Source organism: Monodelphis domestica, chromosome 1, assembly GCF_027887165.1.
Source record: "Monodelphis domestica isolate mMonDom1 chromosome 1, mMonDom1.pri, whole genome shotgun sequence".
In the NCBI taxonomy this organism is placed as follows: domain Eukaryota; kingdom Metazoa; phylum Chordata; class Mammalia; order Didelphimorphia; family Didelphidae; genus Monodelphis; species Monodelphis domestica.
This window is the reverse complement of record NC_077227.1, coordinates 263114969-263140555: the sequence shown is the minus strand read 5'-3', so window position 1 is coordinate 263140555 and position 25587 is coordinate 263114969. Positions and strand designations below refer to the sequence as shown.

Sequence of the window (25587 nt, the reverse complement as noted above, 5' to 3'; positions counted from 1 at the left end):
CTTTGTGATTATTGTTTTAATGTATCTTTTAAAAATTAAATTCTCTTTATATAGATTCTGAGATGAAAAGTGTTTATCTGCAATCTGTTCGCAGTCCATTGGTAGGCAATATGTATAAAATGGTGCACAAGAAATATGATTCCATGAATATTTTCTCACAGGTATGAATTTTCCTTATGAATGAGTTACCAAAGGAGGTTTTAAAATTTCTTCTTTAGCTATTTAAAATAAAAATCTGGGAAGTTTTAGCTGTAATAGCTAAGGGATAGAGAATTAGCTAGTTAGTTTTCCTGGGCCCTTTTAGCTTAAAATTAGACTACATGTATGCAGCATCTACATACGTATAATTTTTACTTAGGGTTTTCAATACATATCATCTGAATTTTTGAAGATGTCTCTTGCTTACATATAACCTCTCCATAGCACCATATACACTGTCAAATTCAGCATTTCTCATAGGATTGAGCATATTGTAATACATGTTTATTTACTGATGGACTAGGCTATTTCTTGGAATAATTAATAAAAGTTGATAATAACCTTGACCACAATTACAATCCAATAATTTTTCTGACTAGGTACCTAAATAGCATTTCTAAAAGTACCATATGTATCTATACTCATGTCATTAGGATTATATATTTAGAGCTGGAAGGGATTTTAGAAATCATTTATTCCAATCACCTTATTTTAAAGATTTTAGAAAGCTTTGCCCCAAGATGATAAAGTGAAATATTTAGAGTTGTATGGGTAGTAAATGGCTAAACTTAGAAACCAGATTCCTTAACTCCAAATCCAGTACTCGCAGTACAATTCATAACAGTTCTAGTTTGTTTTTGTCCATAAATAAGGAAGTATAGGGTTTACTCTCTGGAAGTACATTAACACTTGGTTTTACAAATTATTTCTTCTAGTTTGCTAGTGCTTAGCCAAGGCCCATTTTGTAGTTAAAGACAACTAATATGTTGTTATTTATCACCATTTATTTTGGGATCATATTACTCTATGATATATTATGAAATATTTTATTCATTACCTACTTTTGTGAAACTTTTTTTACAATTGTGAAAATATTAATTTTTTCCTACCTTTAGATGATGAAAACGTATCTATGTTATAGTTGATGTTTATAGGTTATTTCCTAAAATGAAATAATTTCTCTCCAAAAAAATAAATCCAAAGGCATCTAGGTGGCTCAGTTGATAGAGATCTAGTCCTGGAGATAGGCAGTCATGGGTTCAAATCTGGCCTCAGATACTTCCTAGCTGTGACTTTGGACAAGTCACTTAACCTCACCTAGCCCTTACTACTCTTCTGTCTCGAAATGAAGTTTTGATTCTAAGACAGAAAGTAAGTTAAAAAAAAAACAAACCCAAACAGTATCATTTAAGTGTGCAAGTGAGGCAAAATCAATCCAAATAATAACTGATATTAACTGAGAGTCAATATATGAAGTCAGACTTTTAAAAAATAAAGTGACTTACCTTTTACTTTTATTAAATTTCATAAGTATATATGTGTGTGTATGTAATGCCCAGCACATATGTGTGTGTCTGTGTATGTGTGTGTAGAGAGGGAAAAAGCTGCATTTTCTGTGTAATCTCATTAGTTGTCTAATAGTAGTAATATAATAAATTTAGTAGATGATCAGAAAATACTTGGACTACAATAAGAAATTTAAAATTCTATGTGTATTTTGAATTTTTTTCCCCCATAGATCCCTGAACAAGATGAATCTTATTCTGGAGATAGCTTCTGTGTTAGTGATGAGGAAGAACATCCTATCAATGACTCAACTGAAGAAGTGTGCATTGATTTCAGCTTACTAAATGAAGACAGTTTTGTTGATGGAAGAAAAAAATATCATACACGACGTTTAGCAAAATTAAAAAGATTTAATGCTCAGAATAATTTTGCATTCAAGAAAAAGAAAGTATCTAGAATTATTGTACCTGATGATTCAAGTGAAGAAGACAACATTGTTAATGTTCATGATAAAACAGAATCTGCTTATGTAATTGATGGCAGCATATGTAGCAAAACAGAAAAACAAAATGATTGTCTCCAAAAAGCACTACTTTCTGGGTCTTTGAAGAGGGAAGAAGACCCTATTAAGCCAATTGCTGTTAATAATTCAATCACAGAGGGACAAAAAAGACCACTTAATATCAAGTGTACAGTTTCTGAAGCTTTAGATGAAAACCGCCAGTGTGATCATAAAATTAGATCTTTATTGAATGCTGATTCCCTGAAAAACTGCAAAAATTTCACAACCCAGCACAAGGTATGAACCAATAAAAATCCATCATGTTCTCATAAATATTAAGATTTTTTTCATAAATCATAGGAATTCATTAAGTTCAAATAAAAATTAACACAAGTCTTCAAACATGCATACAGATTGGCAAGTTATATTGAAATGGTAATAATTAGTATGGATTAAAATCCTTTTTATATCGAGTATGTTCTTTGTAAACAATATCATTGGATTCTACTTTATAATTCAATCTTCCTCTATTTTGTAAATCACTCCATCTCAATTCACCTGTAATGTTTCATATGTATTGTGTATAATTCCTAAATTTATACAAGGAAAGGGATTCACCCTTCTTTGTATAAAAGAAAAAAAAAAGAAGGAATTTTAATTTGTAATCCAAGTGATCTATTTCTATTCCTCTGTCCCTCCTCTTTACAGAGGCCAAACCCCAACACTTTTCTTTTATCATTCCTCTAAAGCTGAATATTGTTTTGCTCATGCTAGTTCCCTACCTAATTCTCTTCTCCCTCTTACTTTTTTTCCTGCCTTCCCTCATTGCCTGATTCCTTGTTATTTTAATCTGTTTCTATACTAATCTTAGTAGTACTGAGAGGAATAAGATCAGGAGATCCCTGCTTCCTCAACTTCTTCCTCCATTTTTGTGTACTTTTATATGCCCCTGTTTACTAAATAAGTATCTTTTCCCATTCTTCCTTAGTTCTTCCCCAGTATATTTCTTTTTCACTTCCTTTTGTTTCTTAAAACTGAAGAAAAAACTAAAGAAAAAAAATTTTAGGCCATGTATTTGTCTACAATTCTTATGCCATCCCAAAGACATTTAGCCCCTTCTAGTTGTTCAAATGTATTTAACTTTCTAAATTTTTTTTTATGCCTTTATTTCTATGTCACAGTTTCTCCTCAACTAAGTGTTTTCTTTTGTAGCTTAAAAAGTCCATTTTAAACCTGGAAGCTCTGTATTTTGACTTTGACTTTCTTGGGAATTTTCATTTTAGAGTTTCTGTTAGAGGGTTAAAATGATAGATTTTTTCAGTCTGCCTTCTGGTTCTAGAGAGCTGACAGTTTTCTTTTATGAGTTCTTGAAATATGTTCAGGTTTTTAACTTGTTCCTGGTTTTCAAAGAATCCAGTGGTTCTTAAGGTTTCTTCCCTTGATCTATTTTCCAAGTCAGTTTTTAAAAATAATAATAGATGCCATACAATTTCTTCTATTTTTTCAATATTTAAATTTTATTCTAATATTTCTTTTTGTTTTATATAGCCATTATATTTCTGATTATTCCATTCTGTTTTTTAGGAACTGTTAATTTGATAAGGGTTTTCCACTTTTTATTCTAATCCTTTCTATTTTTTCCCCCCAAATTAATTTTTAGTAAGTTTTTATTAATGTAATTTTTAAAGAACAACAACAAAAAAGGAAAGGTGGGAAAATCTACATAACTGATTAATATATTGAAAAAGCCTGGAAATATTGTGGACCTCCCACTTCTGTAAAGGGATGGGGTGAGGAGTGTCTTTCCATATTTCTCTGGAGCCATGTTTGTTCTTTGTAGGTTTGCTATATTCACTTTTAACTTTTTTTTCTTTTCATTTACATTGTTGTAGTTTGTGAGTGTATTGTTTTCTTGGCTCTGCTTTCTTCACTTTGCATCATTTTATGCAGACCGTTTCATATTTCTTTGTATTCATCATATTTGTAATTTCTTACAGCCAAGTAATATTCCATTACATTCATGTACCACAATTTGTTTAGATATTTCCCAATTGATGGTCTTCTATATTGTTTTCACTTCTTTGCTTTCAGAAAAAGTGTTGCTATAATTATTTTGGTATAATGGGAACTTTCCTTTTATCAGTGGCCTAGTAAAAAAATTTCTGGGTCAAAGAATATGGACATTTTAGTTATTTTATTTACATATTTCCAAACTGTAGTAGTGTGATCCCTCCAATGTTGACTATTCTCATATTTTGTTATATTTGCCAATTTATAGGGTGTGAGGTGAAACTTTAGGATTGTTTTGATTTGCACTTCTATGATCAGTGATTTCAAACATTCTTTCATGTCTTTGTTAATAATTTGCATATCTTCTTTTGAGACTCATTTATTCCTGTCCTTTGACTACCTATTGGGGAATGACTTTTGAGAATGTGTGTATAATTAAGTTTCTTTCTCTCTCTCTCTCTCTCTCTCTCTCTCTCTCTCTCTTTCTCTGTCTCTGTCTCTGTCTCTCTCTCCCTCTCCCTAATCCTCTCCCTCTTTCTCTTTTTGTAATTGCCCATTTTCTTTGGCTAAGAATATGTCTCCTACCCAGAGCTGTGAAAGTAATATGATTTGCTTCTCTTTTAATTTTTTAATAGTATAATCTTTAGGGTCATATATATGTAGAATATAGTATAAGGGTATATTGGTCCAAACCTAATTTCTATTAGACTTCTTTCCAGTTTTCCCAGGAATTGTTATCAAATAGAGTTCTTTCATAAGCAAATTATTTTCTGGTTTATCAAACCTTGGATTTTTGAATTCCATTATTTCTGATTCTCTTTTTTCTATTCTGTTGATCTTTTTTTTTTAACCAATATCCGATAGTTTTGATAATTGATGCTTTACAACATAGTTTAAATTCTGGAAGTATTTTTTGTCCCCCACTCTTGTCCCCTCCTTTTAAAAAAATTTATTTGTTTAGAATATTTTTCCATTTATACTCATTTTGAGATTCATCTTCCTAGTTTGTTTTGCTTAAAATGAATTCTCCCTTAATCTGTCTTTCATCTCCCTCCTCCCCTTTCCCTTCTGTTTCTTGCTTAGTGAAATGTATTTTTGTATCCAACTATGTGTGTATGGTTTTGTATTATTCCCTCTTTTGGCCAGTTCAGATGAGAGTGAGGTTCCAAGTATCCCATCTTCCCATTATTCCTCTTGTGTCTTCTACTTGTACTCTCAGATTATGAGAATCTTCCCCCAGTATATTCCTTCTTCATACCTAAACCAGAGAAAGGCAAAAAGAAAGTGAAAACTGTAGACTATATCCTTAATGAATATTGATGCAAAAAAAATTAAATAAAATATTTGTAAGGAGATCACGGCCATGATACATGATAATTATACATGATGCCAGATTGGATTTACCCATGGAATGCAAATATGGTTCTGTATTTGGAAAACTAGCAATATATAATTAATTATCAACATATATTCATAAAAAGGAAAACAAAAATTGTATCACTATATGAACAAATTCAGAAAAAACATTTAATAAGAAAACACTTTTAGAATTTAACAACTGCCCTTTCCTGAAATCTTAAAAGCTATGATCAAGGCAAAACTTGGAAAAAAAGGACTGTTTATTGAAGATATGCTTAACAGATAGCATAAAAGTGTATTTTCATGATGAATTAAACAATATATTTCAAAATGTTAACTTAATGTCAGTTCATTTAAAAATGAGTTCAGTAAAATGAGAAACATTGAGTATTAAAAGTTATTTTTAAGATAAAAAATTCAAAAATATGTCTCTGACCTCAGATACTTACTAGCTATGTGACCCTAGGCAAACCACAACCCCAGTTGCCTAGCCCTTACTGCCCTTTTGTCTTGAAACCAATACTTGATTCTAGGATGGAAGTAAAGGTTTTAAAATATCTAGCTAGCTAGTCTCTTTATTTTTAAGTTTATCACCTCTGCAAGGGAGTAGTGTATATCCTCTTGATTTCGAGGGACTTGTGGTTTATAACTATACTGATCAGATTCCCAAAGTTTTCCATAGTTGTTTTTCTCTATTAATGTTATTTTATAACATTCTCTTAGTTCTGTTCACTTTGCTCTGTGTTAGTTCATAAAAGTTTTCTTGTTTCCTTTGGAATTGTCAATTCCATCATTTATCATGCCATATTTATATTCTATTACATTTGTATGACACAATTTATAACTTTCTGGGCATAGTTACAAATTGCTTTCATTTTATATGCATTTCTATCTTTGTGGCTGTTTTCTAGATTCTCTCTACTACCTTCATGTCATTTTACTTTTTATTTTCATTGATAGCTTTAAAAAGCTTTTACAAATGGGAAAAGAATAGTAGATTTTTCTATTTGAATGTTCTTTATGCATGTTTTCTTTTTTCTTTTTCTAGGTTAATAATGATCTGGTGGATGTTAATTCAAAACCCACTTCCAGTTCAAACCAAAATTTGATTATGACACCTACTTCATTTGAACTTCCAGAGAAAAGTAAAAGAACCTGTATTCTTGTGGATAACCGGGAAATCTCCTCAGGTTCAGAAATAATTTCCTCTTTGAGAACCATTCATGGTTTAGAAGTAGAGGTTTGTCCACTCAATGGCTGTGACTACATTGTTAGCAACCGAATGGCAGTGGAAAGAAAATCCCAATCAGAGATGGTAAACAGTATGAATAGATGTAAACTTATTGAGAAGATTCAGTATTTGCAGAATATATTTGAAAGAGTATGTGTGATCGTGGAAAAAGACAGAGAAAAAAAAGGTTTGTATTTAAATGACATTTTGCCATGCTTCTAAGGTTAAAAAAAAAGTTTAAACCATTCCTTTTCCTTTAAAATATAGCCATCCCTTAATTGAACAAATACGATACTTATAAATTAACTTCATACATATATGTAACTAGTGGCTCCTTACAGCTTCTTGTAAGGAATGAATTTGATTAAGTGTATGAGAATTCAAAAATAATATGGTGGTCGCCGATTTAAAATATTATAGCTCAATTCAAAATGACTTTTAATAGCTTTTTCACAAAAAGGTGGAAAGAATGAAAGTAGTGAAATACAAAAAAAGGATAGAGAAGATGTCTACCCTATCACACCAGATATTGCTATGGTGCTCAGCATGTTAACCCTCCACCAGAGGACCCAGAGTTCCACCCACACAACCTCCTCCAAGAAGGGAAGATCTCTCGGGAACTAATCTCTCTCCAGATACCAGGAAAAGAAGGCCAGGTACTCACTCACCCAAGAGACAGTCCAAGTCCCAAGTTGCCTCTAAGAGGCAGGTTACCAGTCGAAGATGACTACTGAAGATGACAATGACAACTATCTCCAGAAGACTGCTTGCAGAAGACTCTCCAGCTGAAGAAGTTCAGGGCTTTTATAGTGATTTCTTGTCCCTTCCCCTCTTGACAGGGGTCAAGCACAGCTTCCAAATTGCCTTGCACTGCCCAGAGGGGGCAGTGTCTGTGGGATCCACTTCTCACCTCTGAAGGTATTAACTCTTATCATAGGCTTCTGAAGATGTCAACTTTTTATCATAGGCTTCTGAAAGTATCAACTTTTATTATAGGATTCACAAGTTCTGACTGATTGAGTTATCACCTACTTTAGCAAATGACTTGCTAAACATTCTTACTTAGTGTTAAGTAGGGGTGCTTTGAGTTCTGGAGTTATCACTCATTTTAGCAAGTGACATACAAATTCTGTTACCTCTTCAGGTAAGTGATTTGTGAATTTTCTTACTTGATGGCTTACAAAGTGTTAAGTAGGGGTGTTTTCAGTTTTGGTTGATCAATTTAAAAGTTGCTGATGCTAGACAAAGAAAGTCTGATGCATACTTCACATTCTTCTTTACTCCTCCTATCTGTTAAGAGATGTGAAGAGAGTGTGCAGATATGTAGGGTGGTGATATAGATAGGCAGAGAATGGAAGGACACAGTACTCCTTCAAGACTATGATGTTTTCATTGCTTTAATACTCATGTGTATCTCTACTAATTTCATTATTTCAAGGCCATTTAACAATAGCTAATAATAGATAGAGCATTTATATAGTGCTTAAAGGTTTATATGATTTACAAATATTATCTCATTTATTTTAATAACCCTGGTAGATAGGTGCTATTTATATTTTACAGATGAAGAAATTGAGACAAACAGGCTAAATGGCTTGCCCTGGGTCATGCAGCTAGTAAGTATTTGAGATTTGGAACTTAAGTCTTCCTGATTCCAATTTCACATTGTACTACCTAGTTTCCAGAATCAAATGATGAACCCAAATTAATTTTCCAAGTTCCTTGTCTTCTGGGTAGGAGCAAATGAACTGAGATTGCTAAATTGCTATTAAAAACCCCTATTATTTGAGCCCAAGTCTAAGAGGATGTTCAGAATCCTCAGATCTTCCTTGCTGTTCTCCTTTCTAGCTACTGTATACATATGCTTAGTATATCTGCCAACTTGACAGGTGGGCAAGTTTCTTGCCCATTTTTTAAAAGGGGATTAATTTTGCTTTTATTTTATTTTTATTTTATTTTTAGAAGCCTTTTATTGTTATCTCATGATCATTTCTGAATATATTCTCTCCCTCATCAGGCTATCCTATGTAACAAAAATTTAAAAAGAAAGAAAATCAATGAACAGATCATTCATGTTTGACAATTTATGCAATATTCTATATCCATAATTCCCTACAACTGCAGCAATAGGAGGGGAGGTGCATTTATTTTCTATTCTACTCTGGCAACCTTAGTTACTATGTAGGAAACACTTAGTGATGTTTTATTCTTCTTATTTGTATTATAATCGTTGTATAGATTGTTTTCTTGGTTCTGCATACTTCATCTTGCATCAATTCATGTAAGTTTTATAGTATAACTTTATTCTCTTTGTATTGTTTCTTATAGCAGAGTAATCCATTACTTTTACATACCAAGGTTTGTTTAGCTATTCTCCAGTTCATCTGCTCTTCTTTTTTTTTTTAAACCCTACCTTCCATTTTGGAATCAATACTGTGTATTGGTTTCAAGGCAGAAGAGTGGTAAGGGGTAGGCAATGGGGGTTAAGTGACTTGCCCAGGGTTACACAACTGGGAGTGTCTGAGACCAGATTTGAACCTAGGACATCCAGTCTCTAGGCCTGGCTCTCAATCCACTTAGCTACCCAGCTGCCCCCTAGGTCATCTACTCTTAATGAATATCTATTTTGCTTCTAAATCCTTGCTGCCACAAAAAGATCTGCTTTGAATATTTTGACTTCGATATAGGACATATCAGCATTTGCCTAGTACCTTCATTTCTAGGCATCACTTATTTAAATCATCCAACTCCATCTCCAAACTAACTCTACCAAATTGAATTTTAGCTCTGTTTCCCTCTGGTCTGCATTCCTTGACAAGAATAATTAAATAATACAATTCTTTTTTTGCCAGGAGATTTTTTTTCACTTAACTCCATCCCTTGATCACTTTTTTTTTTTGTTTTGGTGCTAAGGGACCTATATTAACTCTTCATCTAGTGAAACAGAGTCATGAGTTTGGGATTTTTTGTTTGTTTTGTCCTAGACCTTTTATTTCATTGGGACAGGTAACATTTTTTTCATGACCATAGAGAGCTGTGATTACTTCATCTGAAAACTGCCTGTTAATATCCTTTGACCATTAATCATCTGGGGAATTACTTGTATTCTTATACATTTCACTCATTTTTCTTTAGGCCTTTATTATATTATTATATATTATATATATATATTATATATTATATTATATATATATATATTATAATTTATTTTTTATATATATTTTTATATAAATTATAATATTATAATAATATATATTATATTATATATATATATTATAATAAAGGCCTTGAGGCCTTTATTAGAGAAACTTGTAGATTTTTTTCACTGTTATGATTTTTTTCACTGTTATGATTACTTTGTATTATCCTCCAACCTATTCTTCTCCCCTCTATTTATCCTGTTATCCCTCTTTTTTTTGAAACCTGTCTCTCCTCAAAAGTGTTTTACTTTTGACCACCACCTCCTCCAATTTGTACTCTTATCTGTCTCATGCACAAAACTCCCTTCTCTCATCCCTTTCTTCTCCTACTTTCCTGTAGGGTAAGATAGATTTCCATACCCAGCTGAGTATGTACTGCTTTCTTTGAGCCAATTCCAGTGAGAGTAAGGTTTAAGCACCCCCCTTCCCACTTGCCCCATTTTCTCGTCCATTATAAAAGCTCTTTCATCCCTCTTTTATGTGAGATAATTTATATAATTCTACTTTTCCTCTTAATGCATTAATCTCTTTTTACCCTTTAATTTTATTTATTTTTTAGATATCATCCCATCATATTCAACTTGTATACTCCTAACTTCTATAATAATGATAAAGTTCATAGGTGTTATAAGTATCATCTTCTCATGTAGGGATATAAATAGTTAACCTTATTGAATCACTTATGATTTCTTTTTCCTGTTTACCTTTCTTTTCTTCTCTTGAGTCTTATATTTGAGAGTCATATATTCTATTCAGCTTTGGTCTTTTCATCAGGAATGCTTGAAAGTCCTTTATTTCTTTAAATGCCCATTTTCCCCCCTGAAGAATTATGCTCAGTATTGCTTGGTAGTTGTTACTTGGCTGCAATCCTAGCTCCTTTGCTCTTTAGAATAAAGTAGAAACTGCCAATTCACGTGCCATCCTGGATGTGACTCCACAGTATTTAAATTTCTTCTTTTTGGCAGCTTGTAATATTTTCTCCTTGACCTGGGAGTTCTAGAATTTGGCTATAATATTCCTGATAGTTTTCATTTTGGGTGCTAGTGGATTCTTTCCATTTCTATTTTGCCTTCTATATTTAGATTATCAGGACAGTTTTCCAGGATAATTTCTTGAAAGATGATGTCTAGGCTTTTTTCTTGATCATGGCTTTCAAGTAGTCCAATAATTTAAAAATTATCTGTCTTGAATCACTTTTTTAGGTTAGTTATTTTTCTAATGAGATATTTCATACATTTTCTTCTATTTTTCATTTTGTTTCTTGATGGCTCAATTTTTTTAAGAGTTGTTTTCTTCACTGAGGTTTTGTATTTCCTATTCCACTCAATTCTCTTTTTCGAAGTTATTTTCTTCAGTGGATTTTTATACCTTCTTTTCCATTTGACCAATTCTGCTTTTTAAGAAATTCTTCTCTTAAGTGTGTTTTTGTACCACATTTACCAATCTGTCACCTTTCTTTACATGATTTTCTTGAATCATGTAGTTCTTTTCACATTTTTTCCTCTCCCTCTTTTATTTAATTTTTTAAATTTTAGGTGGGAGCTCTTCCAAGAATTGTTTTTGGACATGAGATCAATTCACATTTTTCTTTGAGTCTGCATGTAGTTGCTTTTATTTTGTTGGCTTCTTCTGGCTTTCTGTCTTGATTTTCTCTGTCACAATAATAACTTTATATTCTCAGGTTATTTTTTTGTTATTTGCTCATTTTTCTAGTCTATTTCTTGACTTTTAACTTTATGTTAAAGTTGGACTCTCCACCCAGGGTGGAAGGGTTACTGTCCCAAGTTTTAGTGTTTTTGTATTAATGTTTTTGGAGATAGTTTTAGAGGTCTGTAAGTTTTCAGTTCTTTTAATGTTATATGATCTAAGGAGATTTATGGTCACTAGTGCTCATATGTTTGTGATTACAAATACTGTTTTCCACCCTAGAAACTGTGACCAGGAACCTTGCTCCTCAGTAGTGCACTAGAATTGTGACCCAGAACCACATATGGCCCATGAAACACAGTCTTGACCCCCAATGCCAGCAAAAGATCTATTATCTCCTATTGCCCAATTGTCTGACTCACTTATTTTCTTTCAGCTGAAAGCAAAACTTCTGCTCCTGCACATGCCCCTAACGCTGCAGCTGGGTTGCTGAGACATGGCTACTCTGCAATGAGTTCTGCTCTTACCCCAGTGAGATAGACTTTTTCAGCTGAACTTTGTTGTAAGGATTTTCTTAATTTCACTCTGTCTCGTTAAGAGCCAAGTTTCTATGTTAAAGGAAGTTACTTAAGTTCATTCTGTCTCTTTAAGAGGCAGTACCAGACAGCTCTCACCCTCTGTCTCTTTAAAAAGAGACCAACTATAAAAAAGGAGTCAGTTAAGAAGGGAACTACGCTTCTCTGGGTTCTGAGGGAGCAGGAGTTCTTAGGTGTCTGTATCACTGTGACAGGCAGTTTCACCAATTACAGTTTGGATTCAGATACTAGGTTTAGGAGCTTGGAGTAGATAAAGACTTATTGATTTAGATTAGGCAGATAGATAGAGAATTTCATCTTAGATAATAAGTGTAGGTTAGTTAGGCCTGCTTTGCCAGGCAGGAAGATCCTTCCCAAGAAGGCAGTTAGAATTAGGGTTTCTTAGAGATTTTACTATAGGGCTTACTTTCTTTCTTTCTTTTTTTTTTAAGGCATAGTTCTACGATGTAAGAGCTATAATCTCCTATTTCTTATCCCAACTCCCACCAATGTTTTTTAAACCCTCAACAGCTCGGCAAGCCACAGGATTTTCAATTAATCTATTGATTTCTGATTCACAGTCAGTATAGGAAAAAGTAGAAACAGTAACCATGCAGTTCCATCATACCTCAAATAGCTCCCCTTACCAAGAACCTTCAGTGAGATATTACATCTCACAGTTTTAGATATTATACAGTTAGTGTCATTCTTCAAATTTTTTTTGTTATCAGGATTGATCCAAGGGTACCAATTGTATATAATAGTTGGCCATATTTTAGCAAGAAAAAAGAAACAACTGAATAATAATCAAACTGAAACTAGACTGGCATATCTGGAGGATTTTTTCACACAATTGAAACTATCTCCAAAAAAACCCCAAACATGAAATTATAGCCCAGTTTATCAAACCTACCTCTTCCACTACTTGTGCCACTACCACAAAGATAGTCACTGCTCCTACTAATTCCAACAAGCCAACTAAACTTAAAAGCCAGAAAAAAAGATGATAATAGCATATTTCCTCTAAGAGAAGTGCCAACTTTCAATAAAAAAAAAAATTAGTAGGGGGCAGCTGGGTGGTTCATTGGATTGAGAGCCAGGCCTAGAGACGGGATGTCCTAGGTTCAAATCTGGCCTCAGACACTTCTCAGCTGTGTGACCCTGGGCAAGTCATTTGACCCCCATTGCCTAGCCCTTACCACTCTTCTGCCTTGGAACCAATACACAGTATTGACTCCAAGATGGAAGGTAAGGGTTTAAAAAAAAAAATTAGTAACTAATAGGCTCCATAGACCATTTATCCCACAGGATATCGAGGGATTTAAGCAAGGCACCCCTTCATTTGAGGAGGATCCCATAGCAGTGATTAAAAAAAAAGATTGAAAACATTTCTAGGAAGTTTGATCCAACCTGGATTGATTTTGAATATCTGTTAGACGAATTATTAGCTAAAAGAGAAAAGGATAAAGTCATTATCTTACTAACAAGGTTTGGTGCACAATTAACTGGCCTCAGAATGACCCTCACTGAGACTGGAACAATCCTGAGGACTATGCAATATTATGCTAGGGTAAGGGGGCAGTTCTTACTGCAATGAGAGTGTGTTCAGATAGACCAGGAATTTGGGATAAGTTTGAAAAATTGAAGCAAGAAACGGGCGAAAATCTCTCAAAATTTATGGACCAACTGATAGAACTAGGAGGAAGATATATAGATTTCGACCTAATCAGAGAGAGAGAGAGAGATTAGACACCCAAGAAGACAATTTATAAAGAATTGTTGCCAGGTAGTAAAGAACTATTTTAAAACTAATTGTCCTAATTGTATGAACATGGACCTGGATGAACTAAGGAGAGTGGCAGTATACGTTTATAATGGACAGAATGAAAAGAAAGATGAAGATGATAGCAAATTAGTGGAGGCATTAAGAAAGGAGATAAAAGCATTAAAAGGAATAATAATGATAAATTTGAAAAAGGCAGTACTAGTTTTGAGTTAGTGGTATGAGAATATATAAACCAAAGACCAATGTGCTATTTGTGCAGAAAAAGGGGAGACCTAATTATAAATTGTAGATGCTAGAATCAAATATTCAGTGATTTTAGGAATAATAATGGGAACATTAGGAACAACTATGCTAAGAACAACAATTTTAGAAACAATAACAATAGCAACAGGAACAATTTCAGAAATAACAATCATGGAAACTATGGTAACAGTAACCAAATCAGTAACCAAAATGAAGACAATGAATTGTTACAATATATATGTAATGAGGCACTTCCACGTAATAACCAAAATGTAAATTCTCCTCAATGAGAAAAATCTCAGAAAGGTGCACACTATCTGTTATGATGGTTAAAAGGGGAGAAAGGACCCTGGAATCAAAGATTGAAACATTTGATTTTCCAGATGTAGATATAATTACACCAATAATCCCAGTCCATTCTCCCCCAGATAGCACTGAACCATAGTAACTCCCAAAGTAGGAAATACACTATAAGATTGTCTTTTAAATACTGGGGCATCAAGATCTGTTTTAATAAATACACCTGATTCTAACTGTAATTCGATTGGCTCAATTAATATTGTTGGGGTTTCTGGAACTCCTTTAGAAAGAAGTCCAAAAGCTTTCACCACTAATGGTATCTGTAGGACCTTTATCCATGGGGCATTCCTTTCTTCTAATGCCTAATTCCCCTATGAATTTACTAGGGAGATATCTGTTGTAAAAATGAAGAGTCATAGTAGTATGTACTCAAGATGGTGATAATACATTAGAATTATGTGAAGAATCTCTGAATTTGTTCCCAGTATTCTTTTTAGATAATCAGGATATGGATAAAGCTCAAATTTTTAAAATACCAATAGATACATCTGAATCTCTCTGGGCTACATCTTCTACTGATGAAGGCCTACTTTAATCAGCTATTCTGGTCCAAATTAGAATGAGAGGTGGTCCACCTCTGACTATTCCACAATATCCATTATCAAAGGAAGCAATCGAGGGAATTACCCCAGGGATAATTTCTTTAATCAAACAGAAAATAATAATCCTTTGCAAATTGGAATACAATATACCTATCTTGCCTATTAAGAAACCAAAATTAGACGAAAATGGAAAATCTGTATATCAATTCGCTTAAGATATGAGATCTATTAATAATCACATAATCAAAAGACATCCTAGTCTTCCCAGTCCACTAACTATTATTTCATCTATTCCTAGTAATGCTAAATATTTTACAGTAGTAGATTTGTGTTCTGCCTTTTTTTCAATACCTATCAATGAAGATTCTCAAAAAATATTTGTATTCACTTGGAAAGGGTTTCAATATACCTGGTGCCATCTACTTCAGGATTATGTAGAAAGTCCAACTTTATTTTCACAAATTTTGACACAAAATCTGGCAAATATTGAGTTTAAGGAGAGCCAATTAATACATTTTGTGGATGATTTGCTTTTGGCCTTGCCAAATGCAGAAGCATGCCAAGAAGATAGCAAACATATCCTGTTGGAATTATATAAAAGAGGACACAAGATCTCAAAATCAAAAGTTCAGTGGTGTCTCTCAAAAGTGGAATATTTAGGATTTATTTTAGCTGAAGGTGCAAATTTCCTTTCTCCAAAACATATTGAAAATACCCAAAAATTGAGTGTCCTAACAATGAAAAGACAATTGAAAGCGGTTTTGGAAACTACAGGATTTTTCAGGCAATGGATTCCTTGCTATGGGGAAATCACCAAACCCCTAATAGCACTAACAAAGGATATAGTTACTGAACCATTTAAAATGAATACAGAACACCTAGCAGCACTTACTAAACTGAAACAAGCAATTTTGTCTGCACCTGCCCATGGCATTCCAGATTATAAGAAACCATTCACTCTACATGTTCATGAATGAAAAGGAATAGCTTCTGGTGTATTAACACAAGCTTTAGGATCTGTCCAATGTTCAATTACATATTATTTGGCTCAAATAGACCCAGTAGCTACTGGTGCACCCCCATGCCTGAGGGGTGTTACTACTACAGCTTTGCTAGTAACAAAATCTGAGAATTTGGTATTGGGATTCCCACTAATGATAATGTGCCCTCGTGAGGTTGAAGCTTTACTAGTAAGACATAGAACACAGACATTCTCAGAACAAAGGCTTACAAAAATATGAAATAACTTTATCAGAAAATTAAAACATCACTTTAAAATGCTTCACAGCACTCAATCCTGCTATATTGCTTCCTGATTTACCTATGTAAGGGTAATTTTAGGGTTGTGACTTAATCAAAATTAATTTGGTCACCAAGGAATATCCCAAGTAAAATACCCAAGTCAGTTTGGAAATTTTATGGTAGTTTAATTAATATAAAGGGAAAGAATTAAGGAGAAGAGAAAGGGAAAGGGTATAGGAATTCTCCCACCTGGCCTGTGCCAGGGGGAGTTCAAAGACCTCTGCCTTGAGGTCTCCTCAGAAGATTAGAGGCTTTCCTAAGAGTATAGTGTTTGGAAGGTAAAGGAGAAAAGAATCAGCCTAAACTCCGAGAGAACTCAGTGAAGATGCCTCACCTGAACTAGGCTACTAAGCTTCTCCCAGTATTATATCAAGGAAACTCACCACCAAACCTGGACAATAGTTGCTGCCATGCCAAGATGCCAAGATGCTCAGCACGCTGCAGCCAGAGCCACCTCTCTGTGAAAAGAGGCCGGAGAGAGGAAGTGATGCTAAATATATAGACCATTTTTACATCACTTTCCTGCATCTCACATGTATCAATGGTAGCTTAAGCTTGACTTAGGACAGCCCAGGGGTCTGTCAGTTGTTTCTGATTTATCATTTGCTAGCACATGTCTGTCATAGGCCATCCTCCTCCATAATTAATCCTTAAGTAGGGGTGTAGACATTCCAGTTTTGTTAGACTAAGCAGGGTGGAGTAAATCTAAAGTTCACACCTATCACCAGAAAACCATTGCATTATTGTGAATCACTAGTGTCTATGGCAGAAAAACCACATGAAAATCTTCTAGGCACTCCTTTAGAAAATGCTGATCTTGTTTTGTTTACAGATGGTTCCTTTATCAGAGATGGTATACAGTATACTAGAGTAGCTGTAGTAACAGAATTTACAACTTTATGGTCAGCATCATTTCCATCAAATCTAAGTGCACAAGGTATAGAATTGATAGCATTAAAACAAGTTTGTGTAATAGCAAGAAATAAAAAAGTTACAATCTATACCATTTCAAAATATGTCTTTGGAATATGTCACGCTGTGGGTACCCTTTGGCTTCAAAAAGGTTTCTTGACGTCATCTGGTAACAACAATTGTGACTGCAAAAATTATAAATGAAGTTCTATCAGTTCTCCAATTACCTGAAACCCTTGTTGTAGTACATTGCTCTGCTCACACAGGTGAAACTGACTTTGTTTGTTTCAAGAGGAAATTAATAAGCAGATATTGCTGCAAAATTCTGAGGCAGCTATAGAAGGCCACAGATTTATTTTGAATTTGACAATCATGAATGAATCACATTTATCTCTGACATAACAAAAAAAAGAGATCAAGAAATGGAGGCAAAATTTTAAAGCCAAACAAATTATTGGTATATGGGTAGCATCAAAAGGTAAACCAATACTTCCAAGAACATTTTATCAACAAATTTGTGAATCAATACATTAAAATGGCCATTTTGGAACACAAAACATTGTAGATTCTGTAAAGAAAGTATGGATAGCCCCTGGCATAACATTGCCTTCAAAGTCTGTGCAGCTTGTGCAATTTGCCAAGCATAAAATAAATACATATTTCAAGGAAAAGCATTTGGGGGATGTCTGTTAATATTCACACCATTTGAACATCTCCAAATTGATTTTATAACAATGCCAAAAGCTGGACATTACAAATTTTGTTTAGTGGACCACCTAACAAGATGGCCAGAAGCTTTCCCAACAGCAAAGAATACAGCAGTGTTCTTAGCCAAAATATTAAAAGAAATCATACCTTGATTTGGTTTACCAGCAAGAATTGATTTGGACAGGGGAACACATTTTAAAGATGCAGTTTAGCACAAATATATTTATGCCTCGGTAATTTCATGTGCCATACCACCTACAGAGCTCAGGACAAGTGGAGATAATGAATAAAGCATTAAAGACCATGATTGGCAAATTATGTACTGTGATGCATTTGAAAATGGCCTGATGTTCTACAATTAGCATTATTTTTCCTTCGAAGTAGGCCAAGGGGGTAGATCTACACATCTCACCATTTTAGATGGTGTTTGGTTGCAAAACCATTCGATCTTGTATATACTTTGCTGTTGGGAGGAGACACTAGTATTGCTACATACATTAGAGATAAAAGAACTTCATGAATCAGGAGCCCTGGTGCAAGCTGGACCGATGGACTTTTCTCTGCATGATTTGAATCCCAGAGATACAATTTATATAAAGAACTTTCAGTGCACTGGAGGAACTCAGACAGCCTGGGAAGATCCATTCCAAGTACTTTTAACAACCCCTATAGCAATCAAGATAGGAGAAAAAGTATCATAGATGCATTGTTTGCATGTGAAGAATGTACCTTCCATTGAAATTGATCAAGAATGACACTACAAAGACTACTACAACTTAACAACTGGACACTATTGTCAAGGACATTGAACTTATATTTTTCATTTCAGTAAAAGGTTTTCTTATTCATAAAGGTTTGAAATAGAATGAGTAATGGTAAGTATATGGGTATTTAGATATAGCTATAGGATTTAGGATTTCTATTTAGAAATAATTATTATTAATATACTTTTATAAGATTATAGAAGTTAAGATAACTGAATGATACATAAATGATAAAGTGTTGCAAAGGATTTTAAGTGTTGATCAACAACACCTAACTCAGGGGGAATATTATATCCATCTTGGGGGTGGGAATGTTATATCCACCTCAGGGGGGATATTATATGCATATAATGTTCTTGTAGGGTTTTTTGTACATAGTAACTGTAAGGTGAATTTTAATATCTTTAGGTTTTTGTTTCTGTGGAGTATAGACAGAAGTGTGCTATCCTGTAATTGTAAATAATTGTAATTGTATATAAGTTGAGAGTTGCATTTTTCAAGATTTTGTTTTGCTTTCTTTCTCTCTTCCTGTTTTTTTTTTAACTCCTTACCTTCCATCTTGGAATCAATACTGTGTATTGGTTCCAAGGCAGAAGAGTGGCAAGGGCTAGGCAATAGGGGTTAAGTGATTTGCCCAGGGTCACACAGGTGGGAAGTGTCTGAGGCCAAATTTGAACCTAGGACATCCTGTCTCTAGGCCTGGATCTCAATCTACTGAGCTACTACTCAGCTTCCCTCTCCCTGTTTCTTATATAGAATATAGAATAGTTTTTTTTTTTTTGTAAGATCCATTGGGGAGAATATTCTCCCAAAGAATCTCAGGGGGATATTGTTATAAGGAATTTTCTTAATTTCACTTTGTCTCATTAAGAGTAGAGTTTCTATTTTAAAGGAAGTTACTTAAGCTCATTCTGCCCCTTTAAGAGGTAGTAACAGACAGCTCTCACCCTCTGTCTCTTTAAGAGACCAACTATAAAAAAGGAGTCAGTTAAGAATAGAACTCTACTCTGGGTTCTGAGGGAGCAAGAGGTCTTGGGTATCTATATCACTCTGATAGGCAGTTTCACCATTTGCAGTTTGGATTCAGGTACTGGGTTTAGGAGGTTCGAGGAGATAAAGACTTATTGATTTAGATTAGGCAGATAGGTAGAGAATTTAATTTTAGATAATAAGTGTAGTTAAGCCTGCTTTGCCAGGCAAGAAGATCCTTCCCAAGAAGGCAGTTAGATTTAGGGTTTCTTAGAGATTTTAGTATAGGGTTTAGATTTTTAGGTATAGTTATACGATATAAGAGCTATAATCTCCTATTTCCTACCTCCTTATTTCCTATCCCAACTCTCTTCTGAATAAATAAGTGTTGTTGGTTTACCAAACTGATCTCAGTAATTTTTATCAAACTCCCACCAATATTTTTACCTACCCCCCACACCTTTAAGTTGTTGAGTTGGAAAATTGTTTCATCTTGACCTTTTGTTGGTTCTGGTGCTCCAGAATTTGTCTTGAAACATTACTTTAAAGATGTTTGGAGGGAATTGAAGAGCCAGGACAGTGGCTGTCTTTGCTATCTTGGCTCTGCCCCTCTTTTCAACTTCTTGTAAATTCTTATCTTTTTTAGGTTTTTATTTAATTCATTAGAATTGAGTGGAAGAAGTTGAATTTCTCCAAAACTTCTTATGATTCTCAGGTTAGGCTATTTTCAATACTGAGTCATGAATTAATATTATTTTATTAGTATTTAATAATTTTTGTTATATTAATGGTATTTTTTTGTTACTAATGTTTGTAATATTTATGTTTTTAAAAATTAGGAGCTGTATCGAAAGTATTTCAAAGGACCAAGAACTATGATAGCCTTTTGTCTGCCTTAATTGGTGCTGGAATTCGAATACTTTTCAGCTCCTGCCAGAAAGAAACTGCAGAATTGATTAAGGAATTGACTTTAGTAGAAAAGAGAAAGAATGTTGGTATTCATGTTCCAGTAGCTGTGAAAGATGATAAGCGTGACATATTCCGGTTCTATTTAAGTATTCCCAATATAAGCTATGTAACAGCTCTAAATATGTGTCACCATTTTTCATCTGTGAAAAAGATGACTAACAGGTATGAAAGCTATCTTATTTAAAATTTTTATTATTCAGTGATTATTTAAAGCATTCTCTAAGGAATGATTGTAAAAAGTTGAGGTAAAAATTCAGATATCCTTTTCTTTATACTGTAATGTTCCTCTTACTTCCTAACACAAAAATTATGACATTCAAAATAGGTTGGCAGTCACTTTGATGAGGTAGGAAAACACTGAAATAAGAATGAGAATGCCTCTTCCAGTTTTAGTTCTACCTGTACAGTACCTTACTTGAGATCACCCAGATAATTTTCTTCTCTCTTCTATTAGTCTATAAATATAGTCATATTTTTTGGGGGGAAGTACAAGAGAACAAAGAACAGAGTTTGGTAGATGGGGAAAATAATGCAATTGGTTACAGGGTTGGCAGCATCATGGGGATGAGGACAACTTAATTGGTTACTTCAAGAAGAGTGGGCTAGGACTCATGTGTAGCTAGCAACCATCCCTCTTTGTAATAGAGGAATGCTTGGTTGATTGTAGGACCCATTTAGCCTAGAAATATTTGTTGGGGGAAAATAGCTTTCTTTAATGGTGTGAGAACATTTAAGGGACAATGTATTTCTTAAAGCTAACATCAGGACTTAAAGATAATACCAGATGTCTTGGTATTTTCCAAGAAGGTATGGTAGGTAATAGTTTTTCTCATTAGTTATAACTTTTTATTAACTCAAGAGAGAAAGCTAAATTCTCAAGCCCAGTTTAAGAACATAGAAATGTGAATTTAGGCATATGCAGACTTAATTATAAAAATCAATACAGCATAAAATTAATTGCATTGTAGAATCAATACAATAGAAAACAATACAATATAAATCCATGTAGTAGAAACTAGAGTTAATATTAATTTTTATCTTTTCACTCAAAAAATAAAACTCTAGGTATCAAGAAATAATACATGAATAACCCAGTGGAATTGTTTGTCAGCTCCAGGAGAGGGGAAGGAGAGAAAATGAATCAGGGAAGCATGGAAAAATATTTAAAAGGAAAAATTTTAAAATTAAGTAAAAAAATAAATCTCTCAGATAACAATTTTACTTTGATCAATCAATTTGGCAGTTAATTGATCTGGGATTATGGGGGGGGGGCAAGAAGATTGCCACACCTATATCTATTTTGAATACAGAAATACACACAAAAAAAAGACCTAATGAGACATGGAGCAACATGCCATATTATTGGTTAGGTAGGTGGACCTGGAATCATGAAGAATTGAGATTTTGGCTCTATTAGCCCTGGGCAAATGCTGTCATAGGACCTAAGGCAGTTCTAAGACCATATGATACAAAGCAAGTATAGATGTATATTGTTAAAGTTAGTTTCCTCACTGTTAAAAAGAGTCATAAGCTTCTATCTCACTGCCATCCTCTTGGCTTTCAGTTTTGTTCTTGTTCTTGGAAATAAAACCATACATAATGTCAGTCGAAGAAATCAGCTAAAATAGAATGGTAGAGTGATTCTTTTTTTATTCTTAAGGTATTTTATTTTCCCAATTACTTATGATAACAATTCTCAATATACATTTTCTGAAATTATAAGATCTAAATTGTCTCCATCTCTTCCTGGAAGTGGTAAACAATTTGATCTGGATCATACATGCATTATCATGCAAAACATTTCCATATTGGTCATTGTTGTAAGAATACTCAGATAAAACCAAAACTCCAGAATAAAACCATAAATAAACTAATGTGGAAGGTAGTAGTATCCTTTGACCTGCATCTGATTCTAACATTTCTTTCTCTGGAGATGATGGATAGCATTTTTTGTCATAAAATTTTCAGAATTGTCCCGGATCATTGTATTGCTAAGAGTAGCTAAGTCTTTCATAGCTTATCATCATACAATATTGTTGTTACTGTATACATTGATCTCCTAGTTCTGCTTATTTTGCTCTACCTCCATTCATGCAGCTCTTTCCAGCTTTTTCTGAAATCATCCTGTTCATTATTCCTTATAGTACAATAATATTCTATCACCAACATATACCACAATTTGTTCAGCCACTCCCCAATTGATGGACATCCCTGTAATTTCCAAATTGCCATGTTATTCTGATTCATAGCTAAACAAAACAGCAAAATTCTATACTGACAAAGGGAGACTGATGCCTTACTAGAGGTATCACTCTGAAGTAGAAAAATTACTGGGCTCTCATGAGCATACTACTGCTTACATAGGTGTCATCAGGAAATTTAGGTTGATACTATCTCTTTGGGACTAGATGGCTTTATACCCCTCAAAGTAACTAATCATGTAGAAATTTTGCTGTTATCCCTGCTCTCCCGCTCTACAGAATAAGGAAGGGGCAGAGCCTGATTAATTTAAAACAGACTATTTAAAATGCTGAAATGAATTTGCTTAGATATTATTTCATTTAAAGAAGTACAAAGAAACTCATCAAATAATATAAAATATTTAGAACCATGGTACACAAGATGATTCCTTAGGGAGCAGGAAGAAAATATTACAAATTCTATTTTTATGTAAAACAATAAATATATTAGTCTTTTTAACATATAGGAGGCAGCATGGTATAGTGGATAGAGAACTGGCCTTGCAAGCTACTTAATCTCTTAATCATTAGCAACTATCTAAGATTATAAATTGCCTAGCTGGTGCCAATCTCTATTGGTAGGAGGAGTTTCATATCATTGAAATCACAGTTCAGTTAAATAAATGGAAAATATTTGCTACATGGATTAAAATTGGCATCTGTATGGTATGTGTCATATGGTGTACAAGGTATTTTGTGCAAAGAGAGAGTTTTACAAACTTGGAGAATTGAAAATCATGCCCTCACTAGTTATTCACTTTCAGCATGTTGTGACACAGTATAGTTTACATGTTTCTTATTGAGTATACTAATTACTAGTTTTAATTAAATTAATCCTCCATTAAATAAGACAACTGGCTTTAAAAGATTCCATCATAGAATTTGCAAATTAAAATGAGTTCTTTAAGGCTAGTAAAACAGAACCACAGGAAAATGGTAGAGCTGATACTTTGAATCTTTTTCAGGCACTTGGTTAGGTAAAAACAACAAGGTTATCATGAAGTCTGACAAGAAGTTGGCGCCAAACATTCAAATTATTAGTAATATTACATAAAATATAGATTTATATTTCTTTTTGTTAATGGTGAACTTTGCCCTAAGTACATAATATGTTTGAGCTACCAGCTAATGATAATATGAAGCCTTCATGATTAGCAAGACAACTAAAAAGTAAAGTTTGTAGGGGTTTTTATTTTTTGGTTTAAAATGACACCACTGTATCACCTCTAAATATTCTCATATCTTCAATTTAAATGTAGAAACAGAGTTTTCTAACTTGTTAAAAAAATTTTTTTTCTTAGTGAAGAGATTTGTTGAGTTTTGAATCCATTTCTTAAAAATATAAAAATGCAACAATACTTCATCAGGGAAGATGAAAATAGACTAATCAAATTTTAGCAAAAAACCTTTGAATAAATTGCTGGATCAGATTTCAAAATGAATATCATAATTTAGAAAGTGTAGTCAAAGAAACATTCCTTTTGGATCTATTTATCTTTTTGAGGTATTTTTTTCTGCTATGATAATCCAGTATTAAAATAAGATGAGCTGAAATAAAGCCATATCTTTGAATCTCTTTATCACAAAATGTTAAATCAGAATTCTTTTAAAAATTATGTATATGCAATCATTTTATCCTCACTAAAAATATTTAGTATTTTTAAAACACTGCTTATTTCATTTGTATCTTATTGTTTCAAAATTTTTTTCTTTTTGTGTATCTTTTATAAGTAAAAAATATTAGTACATACACTGTGTAATTTACAAATAAATATACATTCTAAAATTTTTTATTACTAATAGGAGTATAAGGTCAGAAAAGTTTGGATACTAATAATGTAGAACATTAAATTTCTTTAAAGGCTTTTGTGATTTTGTTTGTTGTAAGAGAGATAATCATTTCAAATACTTTCTAAGAAATCTTCTTTTGTAACCATTACTTTTCATATAATCTCTTTCAGCTCTCTTGAAGAAATCTCTCTGAATGCACAAGTAAGTCATCAGAAAGCTGAAGAGATCTATCACTATATCCACTATGCTTTTGATATGCAAATGTTACCAGACATTAAAAATGGTAGACTGAAATAAGATATATCATAGCAAACAACTTAACATGGTCTCATCAAGAACATGAGAAAAGATTCCTATAAAACAAATACAGATGAATAATAATTGTTATATTTCCATTTTATGGAAGAAATTATGTAAATAAGACAATGTTTATTGTTTAAGTTAAATATAAGTATATATGTTATTCCTGGATATTTAAGTATTCATAAGTAATTAATTTAACTGAATATATTAAAAGCCAGGGGTTTTATGAGGTAGGAAGAATGAAGTACAGGTTGCTTCAGTGTATGTCACAGTTTAGGAAATGTGAATTTTCTTGAAATTTCTCCAAAAAATGGAAGGATTATTGCTATGCACTATTATCATGAATGGTTAATTGCCCCAACTTCCTCCTCCCAATCCCTATGTTGCTGTTAGGGATAATTATCATTGCAAAAACCCAACAAATAGATAATTAACTGGACTTTTGTAAATAATGTAAAATAAACTTGCTACAAAAGTTCTTGGCTCATTCTACCTAATTAATACCTAATTTCCATTCTTTTTTGTTGTTGTTTTATTGATGCTTTTAAAAAATCACAAGCATTTCGCAATGATTCTCTCTTGCCCCTCTCTAATAAAATTATTCCTAACAACAAAGAAATATGGGTAAGTAAAACAAATCATATTGGTCACTTCTGAAAATGTATCCCTCATGTAAACCAGTGGACTCA

The 25587-nt window shown here is 33.3% G+C and overlaps 1 protein-coding gene across 2 annotated transcripts in view; it reads left to right on the top strand.

Moving 5' to 3' along the window:
- Positions 1–25373, top strand: part of FANCM (FA complementation group M) — a 92542-nt gene extending 67169 nt beyond the window's left edge. Inside the window, exons 19-23 of one of the 2 annotated variants that reach the window (XM_007472922.3) lie at positions 55–161; positions 1718–2284; positions 6405–6774; positions 20435–20726; positions 24766–25373. In XM_007472922.3, the coding sequence (XP_007472984.2) occupies positions 55–161; positions 1718–2284; positions 6405–6774; positions 20435–20726; positions 24766–24892 (1463 nt within the window). In that variant the 3' untranslated portion in view covers positions 24893–25373. Of the gene's footprint in view, positions 1–54; positions 162–1717; positions 2285–6404; positions 6775–20241; positions 20311–20434; positions 20727–24765 lie in introns of those variants that run through there. The other variant, XM_007472923.3, reaches the window with a different exon arrangement.
- The last annotated feature ends 214 nt before the right edge of the window (positions 25374–25587 follow it).